The 17,513-nt window shown below is 40.4% G+C and overlaps 1 protein-coding gene across 2 annotated transcripts; it reads left to right on the top strand.

Moving 5' to 3' along the window:
• The first annotated feature begins 6,997 nt into the window (after positions 1–6,997).
• LOC119886932 (transcription factor 15-like) lies at positions 6,998–9,921 on the top strand. 2 transcript variants are annotated; one of them, XM_038697927.1, is made up of 2 exons: positions 6,998–8,159; positions 8,898–9,921. In XM_038697927.1, exons 1-2 carry the CDS (start codon positions 7,674–7,676, stop codon positions 8,961–8,963), a joined length of 552 nt encoding a protein of 183 aa, XP_038553855.1. In that variant the 5' UTR covers positions 6,998–7,673; the 3' UTR covers positions 8,964–9,921. The 2 variants fall into 2 exon arrangements, with proteins under 2 accessions (XP_038553855.1, XP_038553854.1); XM_038697926.1 differs by having other exon boundaries at positions 7,000–8,171.
• Positions 9,922–17,513: the final 7,592 nt, after the last annotated feature.

The raw sequence follows: 17,513 nt of genomic DNA, 5'->3' as shown, positions 1-17,513 counted from the left end.
TGTTGACCCGTGGAGGCCTTGGCTCTGAGGTCCCAGGTGACTCTGGAGGAAGCCGGCAGACGTGGGCCTGAGGAACATCAAGCCCAGCCTGGTGGATATTAAAGGCAGCGGTGGGCTTCTACAAAAGAATCATTGCGTGTGAGTCGACTTCCTGTTTCGCAGGGGTGGACTTGATGTTCTGGCTCTTTGGGGGCCTTTAGGGAGTCAATGGGAGATGATGACACACTGGTTCACCAGCCCCAGGATCGAGAAACACCTGCTTCTTTTAGATTTTAGTCCCCTAAAGTAGCCTCAGGGTGTTACCTTTAGGGGCTCAAAGTGTAACACAAGAAAACGTCACTTATAAAACTGCGATTTTCACATTTGGAACCCGGGACCAATCTCTGACAGTGATTTCATGTTAAAAGACAAATTGGCATCTTCAAATAAAGAATTTGTCAAGTTGAGTCTTCAAACCAGAGGTGAGACAAACGGATATGGCTGAGACCATCTGCTGAACTTCGACCGTCACACTGCCCCACCTGTCTTGTTTCTCAGACTGTCGGGAGCTGTGAAAGACAATCAGCGTGTTTGGGAAAAAGCGGGGGAGAGATGGAGGAGGGTGGTGGAGTGGGAGGCAGATGAGGGCTCAGTCTTATCTTGAGGTCACAGTGAGGGTCAAATGAAACACAATACTGTTGCTACTGCTTTGCTCTGCATGAGAAGCACTGACTAATTTACCACAGGAGACGTCCGGACTGATGAATATGTCACAAGTCATCTTCTGGGTTAACTGAGGGTTTCAGCTGCTACATTCATTGGCACTATGTTTGATGATGAACAAGACAGCAAAATACAAAATTGTACAAAATCATAAGCTCACTGACTGTGTCTGGGAAACCTTTTGCTGCTTTACCTGTAATCATTTTAGTGTATTATTTATACTGTTGAGGTTTGGACTGTTGATTGGACACAACAAGGACAGAGAAGCTGTCACTTTGGGCTCTGGACGGCATTTCTCACTATTTTCAGAAATGTTACAAACCAAACAAGCAGTCGATTAGTGGAGAAAATAATCAGCAGATTAATCGGCAGTCAAGCAATCAACCATAAATTGTGGTCCGATACAAAATAGTTCCACCGGTAAAATCCAGCTTTTACATTAATGCATGAGTAATAATAATTACTCATTTTTCTTTCTGCATTGAGTACTTTTACTTTTAATTACAATGCAGAGTATTTTTACGGCGTGCTATTATTACTCACTTGTTGCTGTAAAACCAATTCAAGAAAATGTAAAGTCACACTTTTTGTTAACTGGAAAGTTTTAAACCACATACAATGCATGCAGGGAACTATGTTAATATGCTAAAACAAATATGGTTTAAATGAATGACGTTTGTATTATTGTGCCATGCATACAGTTATACCTTACAAGACACCATAAATGTATATAAGCCAGATCTCTTCAAAGAATGCTAGAAAAAGTCAAAAATAAAGAAGAATTTATTTTGTCATTCTGCAACATGGGGCTTCACAATGAAAAGAAAGTTGTAGCTCCCTTCACACTAAACACACAGCACAAATGTTTGAAATTAGAATAGAATAAATATAAATATTAAAAAAGTTTGAGAGATTTATCACATGCTGTATAATACTGGAGAACGAGAATAATCACTGGTTAAATACCACATATTGCCTTGGTTTCCAGGCTTTTGACACAAACTAAAACTGAAACGGAAAAAGCTTTGGGTTTTCATGTGCAACTTAATGGAAAATGTCATCAAAACATCATTCACTTTCCACTTCTCCTAATAGAAATTTAAGCTCACTTGAATTTAAATTGTAAATAGTCTTTGATTGATGAGCAGAAGGTGCCACCTGTACACCAGAAATAGCCATTGAGAGCAATTTGGGGTTCAGTGTCTTGCCCAAAGACACTTCAACATGCAGACCTACTGATAAGTGGACGACTGCTCTAGGTAAAGCAACACTTCATGACTGAAGACAAAAATTTCCATTTGCTTCATTTCATTGTCTGTAATCTCTAGAAACAGATGTACCTCATATTGACTTTCACAATTTTAAATAGATAAAAGACACAAACTGGGCAGTTGATGCGTCCAACATGACTGAAGAGACAAAGATGAGGACATTGTAGTCAATTGTGGCAGGCGGTTTCAGGCAAAATGCATTTTGACAATGAAGGGAAAAAATGTTATTTTTTTCCGAGTTATCCCAAACATACAGTGGTTCTTAATAGAGATGCTAGATGCTGTTTTCATGTATATCCACCTCTAGTCCAAACTATTCAAGCTATGTCACTACTGTCTGTGTCACCCACTCTCTCTCCTGCCAGTCTTCTGCTCCATCTAATGAAACACAACACACACACACACACACACACACACACACACACACACACACACACACACACAGATAAATCATTAAAGGCCCTTTGCAGCAGGCTGCAGCTGGCTGTTTGGAGGAGGCTCTTTTCTTTCCAGTGCAGCTGTTTCCGATGAGTCAAGTTATCTGACCGCAGTCTTTCCCAGCAGACAACTAACACTGACAGGCCATACGCTCATCGTCTTGTCACTCCATACTGTGCAGTGGGGGGTATGGAAGAGTGGAGTATACTGCCTGATCTTTAAATTTATTATTTTGTCTTCCATCTGCATCTTTTTAACGATCGGATTTATATTTTGTTGTTCACATATACGTATACGTATATGTTTGTATAAATAGTAATGCAATACTTTGCTTGTATTGGTCTTTAAATTGAATATAATGATGGCAGACAATTTGTTAAATATGATGTAAATAAATAATCTTAACAGTGCCAATAATATACTTGTTTTTTTAAATTAGGAAATTGTACAAAATGACTATTCTGCTGCAAAGTGTTGGTACTAGGAGCACAAAAATGCACTCCAGTCAGTAATTCTGGTTTAAATGTATGGTAAGTGGTACAAAACATGTTGAGGGTCACAATAACAGTGTCTCTACACAACAATATTCAATTCAGCTCAATTCAATTTATTAATATAGCGGTAATTCACAACAACAGTTATGAATTAGAGCTTTTTTTTATAGAGCAGGTCTAGACTGTACTCTGTGATATCATTAACAGAGACCCAACAGTTCCCACCATGAGCAAGCACTAGGCGACACAGGTAAATAAAAACTTCCTTTTAAGAGGCAGAAACCTCGAGCAGAACCATGGCTCAGGGTGGGCGGCCATCTGCCTCGACCGGTTGGGGGTGAGGGAGAGAGAGAGAGAGAGAGAGAGAGAGAGAGAGAGAAGGCTTACTAATACTATAGATGTCATAATACTGTGAGAGTTATACCTTTATGCGATCGGAAATGGGATCACATAAGGTAACATTTTTCAAAAGGGCAGAGTGAATCGATAGGACTATGGTAGCATATATCGTCAGAACACCAGTTCGCTGTACTGTATGAACCGGAAAATGTCTGAGTGAAAACTACAGCTACCGCTTTCATACAGATATCCCACAAGAAACGTGGTGTTTCCATGTTTATTGCGGGACCTCTGTATGAAAGAGGTTGTGTTTTGGATTATGCTCGCTCATGAGTTCAGCGAGCACGCGTACGAGCACACGCCAGGTTGCAATTTTAAAACCGCGCCGCTAGTGGCCGCTGGAAACTCCATATTGCCCCACAAATGAATGAATGCATTAACTGACTTTTTGGTCTCTAAGGAGAAGAAGAAATCTACAACAAGCTGACAAACCCTCAGCATTGAAATATTGTATTAGTAATATGTTAACATGACCTGATGACTTGATGTTTCACTCTATTCACCTGCCAGTTGCTAACTTTGTCTGTCTGCCTTTAGTGCTCCAACATGCGGTGGGTTTTTGTTGCTGCTGTTGTTGAAAGTGACTGCTCTAGCTGGAAACAAGGTTGATGCTAGCACTGAGACCTTGTGACAGTAAATGTACCGTAAAACAAAAACAGTGGGCTAAAAGTGGCTAAACAGCTACATAGAGTGGACTGGGTGGTGATTATAGGTGGGTTGTCACTACAAGAGTCATGTTTTCCATTATGCATAACAATGTAATTTATTGATAATTTAAAAAGTTTGACATGGGACAAACTACTGTTAATTCCTAAAATGGATGGACTTCCCATTTAAGGACGTGATAACCCACCGGAAGTAATGCCACCCTAGCTTTTAGATTCTTTTTGGACATGTTTAGCATCCAGCAACCGTCTAAATGCTATTTCACAAGAAGATTATCCATTTTATTAGAAAGAGTATGACTAACAGTGCTCTATTTTGTTGCAGCTACTTCCCATGATATTGGCATCAAAAACTATAGTAAGAGCATATCATTGAGTATTATCTTCCCCATGAGGCACTTACATTTTCATGGTTTAATTTTGCGCTTAACCACTCCTTTCCCGATGCAGTCAAGTGCTAAAATGTCCTTAGGCGCTGCAAGTTCCTCTCAATCAGAGTTTTCAGCTAGAAGCTGGACCACAACTAAAAATCTACAGTTTGCCAGCCAGCTGGGTGAAATGATGTTCAAACATGGTGCCTGTCCCAATGAGCTAACTAACCTTGCTCAGATTGTAACTGAGGATGAGGTGACTCCACTGAAAAGCAATGGGGCTTCCATATAACCAGGGCCGGACTGGGATAAAAATTCAGCCCTGGCACTGTAGTCACACCTGCCCACATTACCGCGCATCCCCACTCACAAACACACGCATTCACTAAGCCTACTTACATTTGTGCACACATGGTGAAATATATATAATAATTTGTACCATTTAATGACCATCTTCAACAGCTAACCAGGTCTTCTTTTTTTTTTTTTACAAATAAGAAATATTAGCAAACTGAGATCAATAGTCTCAACAGCTGAACAAGAGATTCATATACACACATTTATTTAATCTTGCATAGACTATTGTAACGCACTCTTCTCATCTCTTAGTATGTCTGTCCTTTGCCGTCTGCAGGAAATTGATAATGCTGCCGCAAGACTAATCACTAGGTCTAGGACAAATAGACTGTCTCACATCACCCGCATATTCACTGTCTCCCTGTCACACACAGGATCCAGTTCAAATGTTTCACCATTACTTACAGAGCACTGAACTGTCAGGCTGCTGCATGTGGCTTAACTACTTATAGGTCTATTAAGCAAAACTTGCTGTCTGTCCCACACTCTCAGACCTGTGGTGATTAAGTTTTTTAGGCTGTTGCAACCAAACTTTGGAATGCTGTGCCTGCCCCCTTACAGCCTGCTGATTCTATGGATTATTTTGAAAGGCAGCTAAAGAGCTCAATCAGGATAAAGTGTTGCTTTAGGCAAGAAAATGTTTTGTTAAATTTTGCAAAAAGGGATCTGCAAGTGTTTAAGTACTTACATGAAAATAAATCATCTGAGATAGAGGAGTCAGATACTGTGTGGTAACCTTTGCAATATATCAAACCACCAAATTTATATATTCATTAAAAAGAATCACCTCAATAGGCATTTAATGACATTCCTTTAAGTTGATGCAGGGGGGTGAGGGGTTGGGGGTTAAAGTATTTATGGTTCCAAACTGTGAGTCTGTGGTGGTGTTGGGGGAGAGAAAGTGCAGTGGGGTCGTGTTGCTGGCTGACCGCGCGTGGTAAAACACCATGGTGTCCTGCTTTATGAGTGGAACCAGGTTCTGCACAGGTCGCAGTTGTTGGTGCAGCTGAGCTGGGGGCCAGGGGCCGCCAGTGCCCCGGTTTGATGTGTCGAGGGGTTGTGTTTGTAAAAACAGGCCCTTTGATGACACTCTCTCCCTTTTCCAGCAATCGGCCCCTCCCTCCCTCCAACAGCACTAGTCAATCTGGAAGCCATTTGCTTGGTTTCTAGAGAGAAAGTTCAGGCTTGATCACCCCCGGCATCTGCTGAGTGTTTATTTACCCACAGCACTTAACCCATTAGACAAACTGAAACAGGGCAACTGTAGAGACCACTGATCACATTGGCCCTCTGAGGACAGAAGCCAGCGCTGGGGCTAACTGCGTTTCTATAACAGAGAAACACACATTGTTGATGAGCATGCATCTTATACAACGTAAAGATGTATAGTATTTTAAAGTTTGCTTTCCGAGATAATCACACACTTGTAATCTAAAAGAAAAAATATAAATAATATGCAACATTCAAATTCACATTCACAACTTTCCAACTGTCTAATTTTTGGGGTCATGATAATTATGGATCAGAAAAGGTGCAGAAACTGCCATAACTGAAGCACATGTTGTCAAGGCTACAAGTTACAAAGCTTTATGACCTCTAATGCCCTGTGACACAGAAAACTGGTCCTGCCTTCACAGTTTTACAAAATAAAAGTATTTCCCAATGTACTTAAACTATCAAAAATAAAATAACTCATTAATGCAGGCAGAATGACCCCTGTCAGGGTTGGATTATTATAATACTGGATTATTTTTGCTGACTCATTACCTCATTTACCAATTGCTTTTTCATTTTGAAGCTGATAACAGTCAGTTATTAATGTACTACTTAACTGCTATATTATTTGCTAATTGCATTATGTTTTACACTCTGAACATACACCCAGTTTCCAGTTTATTAGGGGCCCCTAGCTGATCATAAAGCAGTCGAAGGGCCTGTACGAAAGTTACTGGGGTGAGGGACGGCGTACCTTTGCTGAAGAGAAAGTAGTCTGACTGTTTTGCAGAGAGCTGGGAGGGTCTTTTAATTATTTCTCATCTCGTTACATAATTACATAACATATTTGTTTTTGCATATGTCATGAGGCAGAAATATGAATCTTGTCATATATAGAGGACCATAATCTTGTTTTAGGCTGAATCTGGGCTTTATTTTCCTCAGCATAATCAATTAGTAGCCATTGTGGTCAGAAATCAACTATGAAACACGGTGACTTTGGCTACAGTTTGGGCTGTTAATCGGTTCATTAATGCAGGTTGTCTTCTTCAGTCCAAATTAATCTGAACCAATCTGAACATATGCTTCCTCGAGCAGTTGAACTGTTCTCAAGACATTTAGAGCTTTCTTTATGAACACTGCCTTGTGTGCAGAACCAAATCAGCCGCACACAGATCCAGAACTCACCTGTACTGTATGAGCACATGCTGCACGCAAGACCCAGTACTGTAAATTATTTTGAGATGTAGGGGAGAAGGGTGCTGCAAGTTTTCTCTCAGTCAAGTTATTGACTTCAAATAATTCAGTGAACTGCTAGGGGTATAACCATCTACATAGAAGGTTAACAAACTATCATAAGTCAAGGTCTTGCGTCATGCCCATGAAATGTGGAAATACATGTCTTTGCAATCCACTCATAAAAGCAAATGTCTCATTTTGGTGAAGGTATTGTAAGTGTCCACACCTTCAACTGATGCCTGTGACTTTTAGGACCAAAACATTTGGGAAGATGGGAGACCCTGCATGTGTTCCACCCCTCCCCTTACAGCAGAGGGGTTACACTGTAGCTGCTATAAGAGACATCCCTGTCAGGATGACTAGCACACTGGACCAACCTATGGGGAAGTGTCAAAACAAACGGGAGACTTCTGCAGGCTGAACATTGGAGTTACGGCGGCTTTTACGCACGGCTGTTGGCTGCACACAGCTGTTTTCTACTTGGAGATAAGGGATTGGCTTTCCCCCCCCTGTGAACCACATATGATGGCTTCTTTCACAATGCTGAGGCCGGTGTCGACGCATCCCTTCTCTTACACCACTGACCTGACCTTGGTGTCGGACGACGAGGAGGGGAACCGCAGCGAGAGCGACGGCAGCACCGACCAGGGCTACGGCTGCTGCGGGACTCCGGGGGAGAGTTACCGACAGGAGTCCGGCGGCGTGGTGCGGCAGCGGAACGCCGCCAACGCTAGGGAGAGATACCGAACCCAGAACGTCAACACGGCCTTCACGGCGCTTCGGACACTCATCCCCACGGAACCGGTGGACAGAAAACTCTCCAAAATCGAGACGCTGCGCCTGGCGTCCAGCTATATCGCTCACTTGGCCAACGTGCTTGTGGTCGGAGACGGGAGAGAGGACGGCCAGCCGTGCCTTAGTGCAGTCTACAAGGAGGTGAAGGGCAGTGGAGGAGGCAAACCGCCCCGGACTATCTGCACATTCTGCCTCAGCAACCAACGGAAAGGGGTAAAATATTTGGTAAATACGCCATTTGACGCTCACAGAAAAACACATTTCAAAAGTGTCCTAAAATAGCGTAACAAATAGACCCTATTGCACATTATTTTAGATATTATTAGGTTATTATTCCTCAAAGTCTAGCCTACTTTTCAGTCCGGCTTATGCAAATAAATTCACAATGCACTTTCACCAATTCATAATCCCGCATCGTTCCTGCAAAATAGCCGTTGCATTGAAAATTTAAAAAAGAAGAAAAGGTTAGGATTATATAAAATGTAAATGGATAATTTGTATGCCCTCAAATTATATTATGCATTAATGGATTACAGTGTGTGTATCTTTGTGGATATATGAGCCAACACAAACTAAAAAAAAACCAAAGCTTTTTCAACAGTTAGCCTGCATTAAAATGTTAGACTAGAATGACTGGGTTACACTTTAACATATGACAAAAAGTCATATGACACTGGGGTAAGAATGTCAAATCTCTGTGTTGGGATTTAGTTTATTTATAGGTGCCATATCATTCAGTGCATGGAGATATCCTTTAAAGGAAGACAGTGTTTTTAATGACTGCACATGGCCATGTAATTGCACTGAACCTATTTATATTTTCTTGGGAAAAAATACATCAAAACATCTTAACTTAGAAATTGAGTTTAGGTCAAACATATTTCCTTTACATAGCTACACAGTGATCAAGTTTGAGTTGACAGTGACAGTAATGTCCTTCTTTGTTCACAGGTGAAAGACAGACGAGACTGTGTGAAAATGCATGGAAGCAGTGTGAGACAAATAAGTCGGCGATGAAACTGTCCGACTTGAAGTAGGGTTGGATCTACTCCTCAGAGCAGCCCTCCATCGACCATTCCTGGAGTCTAGAAGCATCTCAGAACCACAACAGTCTTTGAGGACAACTCGGATTTTTTGGGAGTTTGGCTCATTACCACTTTACCCAATATGAGAAAAGAGGATTGGCACCAAAACCATTTGTGTGTCACCAGCAGATCCAGTAACTCTTTCCAGTGAACGAACTAATCTCATAGGGCAATATTGTAAAAGTGAGAACATCTGAGTGTAAAGCTGCGATATGCTCAGGGATGTTCTTTTCATTTTAATGACAAACCTGTCAGACATGTTAAGGGGTTTGGTAAAGTAGACATACAGGGACATTTTATATGAGGAATGATCTTTCGGGAGCAGAATATATCTTGGCCTGAGTCTCTAAGCATAATGTGCTTACTTAAACAGAAGGCACATCAGGCAGGTGTTTACATTGTTTATTTGGACTTTACCAATAATGAACGGTCATACAATAGGCTATACAACGTTATCCGCTCTGGATTACTGAAAGGTTTATAAATCATGAAGCAGTATGAATAATGCTAATCACACATTATTACTTAAAGGCACAATCCATAATCCAAATGCAAATACAATTTCAACCAGCTATCACTTTCATACAAACTTGAAGTTCTTCAATTTGTGAATCGATAACAGATGATGATTAAATCTATATGCTATCCAAGTTTTATGATGCTGGTAAAGGTTTATTTACAAAAATAATGTAATGTGTTTAGCCTACAAGCTGTAGGCTAAAAGTCACAAACAGACTTGTAGCCTACAGCTGAGCAGTTTCAGGAATGATGTGAGACAGACAGACCACGCGTGTGAAGTGTGCAACAGGTGGTATCTGTGGGACACTATTTTGTTTGCTTTTTGTTACATGTTGTAATCTACTTTGAAATTAAATTTATTTTTACATAGACATGGCTCACTTGTATTTTGCCTTCAATGTAATGGCAAGGTGTTTTGCAGTCATTAAAGGTTTCTGTGCATTTGCACGGCCTGTAACAATAGTTTTAACTATTTTCATTAAGTATTTATTTTGAATGTCTCTTAACAAAGCGGTATGAGCTAAAGCTGACTGGATCACATTTTTTTTTTTTTTTTTTTTTTTTATTTATTTTTTAACACAACAAAATTATTTTACTTTTTAAATGTCCTCTAGCGCTATCTAGTCTTTTTGTTTTTGCATTTATTTATCCCGGTTTTGAGATATCTGTGTCTTGAGATTTATGCTTCCACCCAATACAGTATACCAACATCTCTTTTACAGGCAGTGTCCCTATTACTCTGGACACCCCACACATTTTTAGGGGAATTACTTGAAGATATAGTCCCTATGAAAACGGTTGACAGCGTGTTCCAAAGACTATCCAGAGCTACTGTGATTACAATCCAAACCTGGACAAATTAAATGAAAACTATCCACATGTCTAGATACTACAAGGAGAAAGTAACAAAATATGTTTACATAATTTGTATGAACTGACTCTTTAACACTGCTTAGTTTGTAGATCAGCAAAGTTGCAAAAATGTAGGCTCCACAATTGTGCCCCCTTCAGATCTCTATTTTCCCATTTGTACATGTAGAGCTAATGTAAATTTTAGGATGGCTGGAGCCCAAAGAACAAACCACTTAACCATCACTGGCATCTTTTGTCTGTAACTGTGCAGAGGAGGAACTCTATACGGGGAATTCCAATGAAAGTTTACCTTCCCTGTCTGAGTAATGCCAAGGAATCTCAAAAGAGGAAATAATCAATCTCTTCCTCAGCAGGCTCTCTCTGAAATCATTGTATCCCAGCAGTGTCTAACCACAGAGAGCCCTGTCAGGGTGGTAGGTGCAGAATGCCAGTTAGGAAGGCATGAATCAGAGTTAACTCTGGGAAAAGGTAAAGGCAAAACAGGAAAGACACAAATTAGTGTTGTTGGATCTATTGTAGTGACTGGTGATTACTCATGGGGACCATCAGGGAGTGCAGCACATTACTGGATCCCTGCCAACAGCATCAACCCCAAAGAGGAAGAAGCAGCAAGTTAGTGTTAACGCTGAAAAACACCTCTTGTGTGTTTTCATGTTTGATACATCAAACACAGAATACAGTTTTCACGAATGCAATTGAAAATGGAGTAGCTAATTTTCTGTTTTCATGAATAATACATGTATTAAAAGTTTTGGACATTTGGAACCGGTGTCCAGGAAAATTCAGAAATCTGAGGGCTGATCTTTGGCATGACTCTACTCTGGTAGTAAATCTCCCGGGTTGGGATCCACATATGGTGTTGATCAGTCACAGCTAATATCACCTAGCACCCTGTGTCCAGGAAAACACAGCTGCTGGTGAATTAATGTTATAGATCACACCAGGAGATGTGTGTGAGAATCAATGTACACACAGAGACAGATAGAACTCCATTTTTTTAATTGGATGTAGCAAAAGCAACAGAAAGTGCTCAGAGGACTTAAAAAGTACCTAAAGGAGGAATACCTGCTGATTGATTTGAATAATCTACATGACATTACTTTGCAACAATCACATAATGTGGCGAAAATAAAAGTAGACAGGGTGTCTGCTATGATGGATTATCTTGTTCAAGCAAGTTTGAGGTCTCTGCAAGCTGGTTGTCATAGTGAAATGAACAGAAAAATGAAAAAAATGCTACAGTATTTCTTGAAAAAATAAGCAATGTTAAAAGATTAGTTTGACATTTTGGGTAACACACTTTCTTGCAGAGAGTGAAATGAGAAGATTGATATCAATATCATGTCTGTAGGTTAAATATAAAACTACCAGAAAGCAGTTAGCACAAAGACTAGACAGGGCTAGTCTGGCTCTCTCAAAAGGTAACAAGGTCCACATAGCAGCACCTCTAAACCTCGTTAATTAGCATGCTATTTCTCGTTTGTTTAATCCTAACCAAAGCCAAAGTCTAAAAGTTACAAATTTTAAGGCTGTTTCTTGGCTAGCCTTTTCCTTTTTTTCCAAGCTAAGCTAACCGGCTGCTGGCTCAGACCTTATTGTACAGACGTGAGAGTAGTGTCAACTACGAAGCGAATAATTGTGTTTCCCAAAATGTCAAACCTTTCCTTTAAGGATAGATCATTTATGGTTAAAGGGCAAACATGCTAAATCATTATGTTCCCTAACATATACAGAAATGTCTACAGGAAGAGGGTTTTGGTCAAACCTGAAGGTGTTACATGTGACATGTATTTCTATCATAACCATTCCCTATAAAACAGTGTGGAGGAACACCTGAGTCATAGCCAAGATTTATTGCAAATTTTAAACATTTGACAACACACTTATGACCAAACTTAATCCTTTAAATCACCCCTGAAGTGATGTTTGGAGGTACACCCCTCTGGAAGAAAGTTATTGCGCTTGCAGTCCCCCGGGGCGGCACAAATAACTGCACACTCGCATAAAGCATCCCAACCCTCCAGTTTCTCTCCACCTGTCAGTGCTAAGGCCTAATTAGAAGCTGCTGTGTGAGCTTATCCCGTTGCTCTTGGGGCTCCCAGAGGCCCCTAGGCAGGAAGATGTCATAGAGGAACAGGAAGGAAAAGGCCTGAGAGTTTAACCCTGCCATGGCCCTCCCTGTGAGGCTTGGGGCCCTGGGTCAGTGCCAGCTTTGACATCAAGGCTCACTGTGCTCAGCTGATGCTTATTTTCATTCATGGGTGGGAAAGCAAGCCTGAACAAAACTCGAGTCAGAGTTACCTTCAATTTATTGTGACTCCGATTTTAGAATTTTAGAATTCTCTGAATGGGTTGGTCACATAACATAAAACAAAAATAAAACTAAAGTAGAAGTAAATACATGTAGCAAGGAAATTTTAGATATGAGATATAACTACACTGAGAATCTGTGGATGTCAGAAACTTTGAAAACATATGCACAGATTGCGTTGCACTGGCTTGTGATGTAATGACAACAGTAGAGTGAAAAAAAGAAACTTGTTAACATGAACTGAAATGGCTGGATCACTGCATAAATTGGCTTACATGACTATAGATTAATAGATACAAATCTATTTGGCCAAAATATGTTAAAATTAGTGTTGCTGTCCAAAGAGAAGATGGTGAACACAGAGATAATACAGAGGGGGAAAATATCATAACTTTTGTTTTTTAATATACATATGTATTACTTTATATACAAGAGGTTTAAAGGAAAGTATGTAGAAACCACTTCTGACTGTGTTTTTTTAAAATTAAAGTTAGTGATATCCCTGTACAGGACAGTATAAAGTTCCATCTGAATGTAAATTAATCTGTCAAAGTCTTCAGCAGCGCTTTCCATATCTTCCGCCCCATCTGGTAAGCATTAGTGGAGGATACCGTGGGGCAAATAGGTAGGGCTAAGATTGTGATACAGTTCCCTCCACCACACTTAGCTCTAAACAGACCCTTATGGTGCTGTAGCTCAACAGTTTGACAGGACAGACACCTTCCGCCCCCTCACTGCCTCAACCCTATAGTTCCCCGGCCAGCCAGCCTGTCAGAGGAGGTAATCGCCATCGGACACGCACTGCAGGCCCTTTCATGGGACAGCGGCCTTGGATAGACCGCTTCCGATTTTTATGATTGTTTTCCATTGATGGGTGGAGTGGGAGAGCAGGGAGCAACTTAATCCTGAGCAGCAGCCAAACAAGCACTAACTGGGCCAGACAGAGTAGTGTACACCCACTTACTGTACTTATACAGAGTTCAACTGATCAGACAATTTGAAGGCAGATACTAATACATATCTTTTTAGGTTTTGGTGTACTTGCTGAGGGAATTACTTTAGTAACAGGTTTGTTTATAAAAAAAAGTTAGGTACAAAACAATGCCCTGCTACAGGATTTCTGAAAACTTTAACCCAAGTGAATTTGGGCACTGTGAGCTACACAAATGATGAAACGATTGAAGCTAGAGGCAAATGCCTCTAGCTTCAATGTTATATTTGTTCAAATTTGTTTTATATTCCAGCAGCAATCAATAAATCAAATGGTCTGACACAAACATGAAAAAAAAATTCCTGTGACTGTAATTACATTTAGCTAATGCTTTTTTCCAGAGCGACAAAAGTGTTAGCTAAAGGCATGAATAATAGCTAAATTGCTATTTATGTCAGAGCTCGCACGCCTCTGGAGCAACTAGGGGTTAGGTGTCTTGCTCAGGGACACATTGGTGGTTGTGTCACAGTGGGGAGTTGAACTCGGGCCTCTCAAACTAAAGGCATGCATCTTTTACCCTGTCAAAGAAGTGTATACACTTGTGCACTCAAAACCTAGATTTTTTGTCCTAGCTTCTTCAACGTTTCTTCCTTAGCTTTTATGCCAAGAGTGAGCTGCAGTTTCGAGCCCCACAGCAAGGGCATTATAGCAGCAACAGCATGATGCTTTCCCACAAAAGCCTGGCAGACACTGTATGGATTGGCCCTGATTTTAGCCACAAATTCGTCGTCGACTCATTTTAGATTAGATTTAATTTCTACTAGATGAGTTGTCATTTGATTTTTGCTTTAGAGTGATGAGTTGAATTTTGGCAGGTCAGAACCTTTCGCTGGCTGTCTGCAGTTTGAGCAGTTCCACTGTCCGATTTCTCTCAGGGCTGCTGTCATAAGATCCGTTGTAAACTGTAGTGATCTTGCTTTAAGATTACTGGATTAGCATTATATTTATTTTGTGGCTAAAACTGTAGTCCTGACTGAGACTGCTGTGATTTTAAACTGAAATTTATTGCAGAACAGACACCATATTGCCTTCATCTTCACAACATCTGTGACTCTGTAGTGTGAGTTCACAAAATGTACAATAAAATCAATAAAACACACAGTGTATGCCCATTGTCTTGTGTCTTTTACAGTTGATACTACTAAGGTGTAATTAGGTCTTGACTGTGAATGAAAATATTGACTTTGTATTTGAAGGGAGTTTCTTGGAATCTACACCTTGTGAACATTAGAGGAGCTGCAGCTTAAGGCACTTCAGCATTGGACCGAAAAATTCAAGGTGCAGTTAATGGTAACAATTTGTTTGCTTTGTGAAAATGTTTAGAGTTTAAATGAGCCTACTGACACTGCAGTGTCACACAACAGAAAATTGTGTTCAAAAGGTTAATAATTACTACAACTCTTATTTTTCTGTGATGGAATCATTGGAGCACATAGTTCTTTGTCACAAAAAACAGCCAAGTTCTTTCATGAATTTATTATGGGTCTTCTGAAAAGGTGACCAAATCTACTGGGTCAAAAATAAACATACAGCAATGTTAATATTTGGTTAAATGTCCCTTGTTCATTTTCGTCTCAATTAGGAGCTTTTGGTAACCATCCACAAGCTTCTGGCAAGCTTCTGGTTGAATCTTTGACAACTCCTCTTGATAGATTTGATGCAGATCAGCTAAATTTGAGGTCAATTTACAACATTTAGAAGATGTGATGACACCTGAGCCAGCTCTTTTTGCTGATGAAGAGGTGGTTGAAAACTACTACAAAAGGTTTCCTTAAAAACCTATATAAACCTTTTGTCACATAATTAAAATGAACCAAAACTCCAGTATTTCAGAGGTGGACAGCCCTGCCTGCTGATGTCTAGTATCACACTGACATATCGGTCTAACAGAGCTGATGAGTGTGTGTGTGGGCGTGTTTTCTGTATGGGCGATGGTGCTGACAGACACTCCGGGGACTATTGCTTCCCTCCCAACATGCAGTGGGAGGAAGGGGTGGAATGACCTGACATTAGTACAGACATCAGTCCACCGGGCCAGGACTCTGATTGCTCTCGGCGGGCTCTTGCTCCTGTGCTCTACTTCAGTCTTAGGGCGGTGGTCCTTAATACAGAGGTGAAAGGTGACTAATCTGAGGCCTGATTTCTCCCCCTGTCAAAATAATACAACAATATGTCTAAAAAGACTCCTCTGACGGAGGAAAGAGGCACACTTCCGCAGCAGCCTAACGTCTATCACAGCCCCAAAAGCTTTCTTAGCTGAGACATTGTGTTTTCTTTGTTTAATCTCTGCCCAGAGCATTACTTTACTTCTAAAAGAGACCTGTTTCGCTTCTGACTTTTATATTTTTTGAAAATATTCATTTGAGTCAATGTGTAATGTATATGCCATCTACTCAGCTGATTCTTCAGAAGGGCAAATACATTCCCATTTTGTTTTTCCCCAACATAATTACTGCACTTTGCACTTCCCTTCAACCCTAGAGCTTGCTGCAGAGTAATCACAGGTAGCCTGTGTTTGGCAGATATTTTTAGCAGATAACTGTATCCTCAATCCAGAAAAACACACACACACACACAAAGCAACATATATTAAGTTGTGACATTACATGGGAAAACTCTCCTAGGTATAAGGAAGCCTGTGGATCTGCATTTTTAACAAGACGTGAAGAATGATCTTGGGGCCAATAAATGCAATTGTTCACTGCTTGGAGCCTCTTGTAACTGGGAGATGGATGGGAGGAACAATATACGTCTGAAAACTTTGAACCAGTTTCAACACCCAGAGCAATTGTTAAGAGGATATCCTCAATCAAGGCCCCAAAGAGCACAATGAATAGTCTCACTGACAGAAACCTGCTGCCCCCAACAACCTCCTCGACCTGCCTGCTGTGTAGTGGAGAAGAATGACTGTGCCGGGTTCCCCCTCCAAGCACAAAACCATAGTGACATCTGAATTTTGTTCCTCATTGAACAATGCCAAAAGTGGACTCCAGCCGTTGTAAACAGGTCACTCATCTGATAATGGTTTAGTGGTTGCTGGCTTAAAAGTGAGATAAAAGTTGTTATGGTTCAGACCACCTTGGTATTAAATATATATAACTATATTTGAAACCCTCTACAAAAGGAGGGCTCAACATTATATAGTCATGCATATTACATTGCAATGCAGGGCCATTCTTTATTCATGTTGTACTGGTACCTGTTTTGGGGCTCTCAGGGCCCAAGGCAGTTTTCCGTATTGCCCAATTGGTAATCCAGCCTTGACCTTACAGTTTTATACTTTTATAGTGGTATTTGTTTTGAATTAAAAAAACAACATTTAAATGTACTTCTTAAAAGAGTGAAAAACATCAACATTAGTATGGTGAAGTAAGAAATCTATGGAAGAAGCTGTGTGGAACTGTACAAGGGAAGTGAAAATTAACAAAAAATTATTATGTTAAAGTAAGTCAAACATTTAAATTATTTGAAAGATCACAGGGGTTGTAAACCTTGAGCTCAAAAGGTTAGGTCTAAGAACCCTGACTGGCAAAACCTGACCACCTCTTACACATGTTACCACTGTATATGTTTGAGTGTAGTGTTTTGAATGGATAGATGTGGCCACCAGTCTTGAAATGAGCAGGCTGAAATACAGTGTATGTGGTTTTTGAATGTTCGGCGCCCCCTTTCGGGGATTGTAAGGATTTCTCCGGATTGAATTCTTAAATTGATTTTTGAAACGTAATTTCTTTTAAAAGCATACATTCAATGAATATGTAATGAAAGACATGTGGATAATATATGTA

This window comes from Micropterus salmoides, unplaced genomic scaffold (assembly GCF_014851395.1).
Source record: "Micropterus salmoides isolate LMB-PRFRI ecotype aquatic unplaced genomic scaffold, ASM1485139v1 Ms_hic_scaffold_4, whole genome shotgun sequence".
Lineage (NCBI taxonomy): Eukaryota > Metazoa > Chordata > Actinopteri > Centrarchiformes > Centrarchidae > Micropterus > Micropterus salmoides.
Note: the sequence above shows the minus strand (reverse complement) of the source record. Positions and strands in the feature narration are given on the sequence as shown.

Coding starts and splice junctions, on each gene's coding strand:
- LOC119886932 (XM_038697926.1), top strand. CDS start 7,674: ATGATGGCTTCTTTCACAATGCTGAGGCCGGTGTCGACGCATCCCTTC. Junction 8,172..8,897: donor GGAAAGGGGTAAAATATTTG/GTAAATACGCCA, acceptor CTTTGTTCACAG/GTGAAAGACAGACGAGACTG.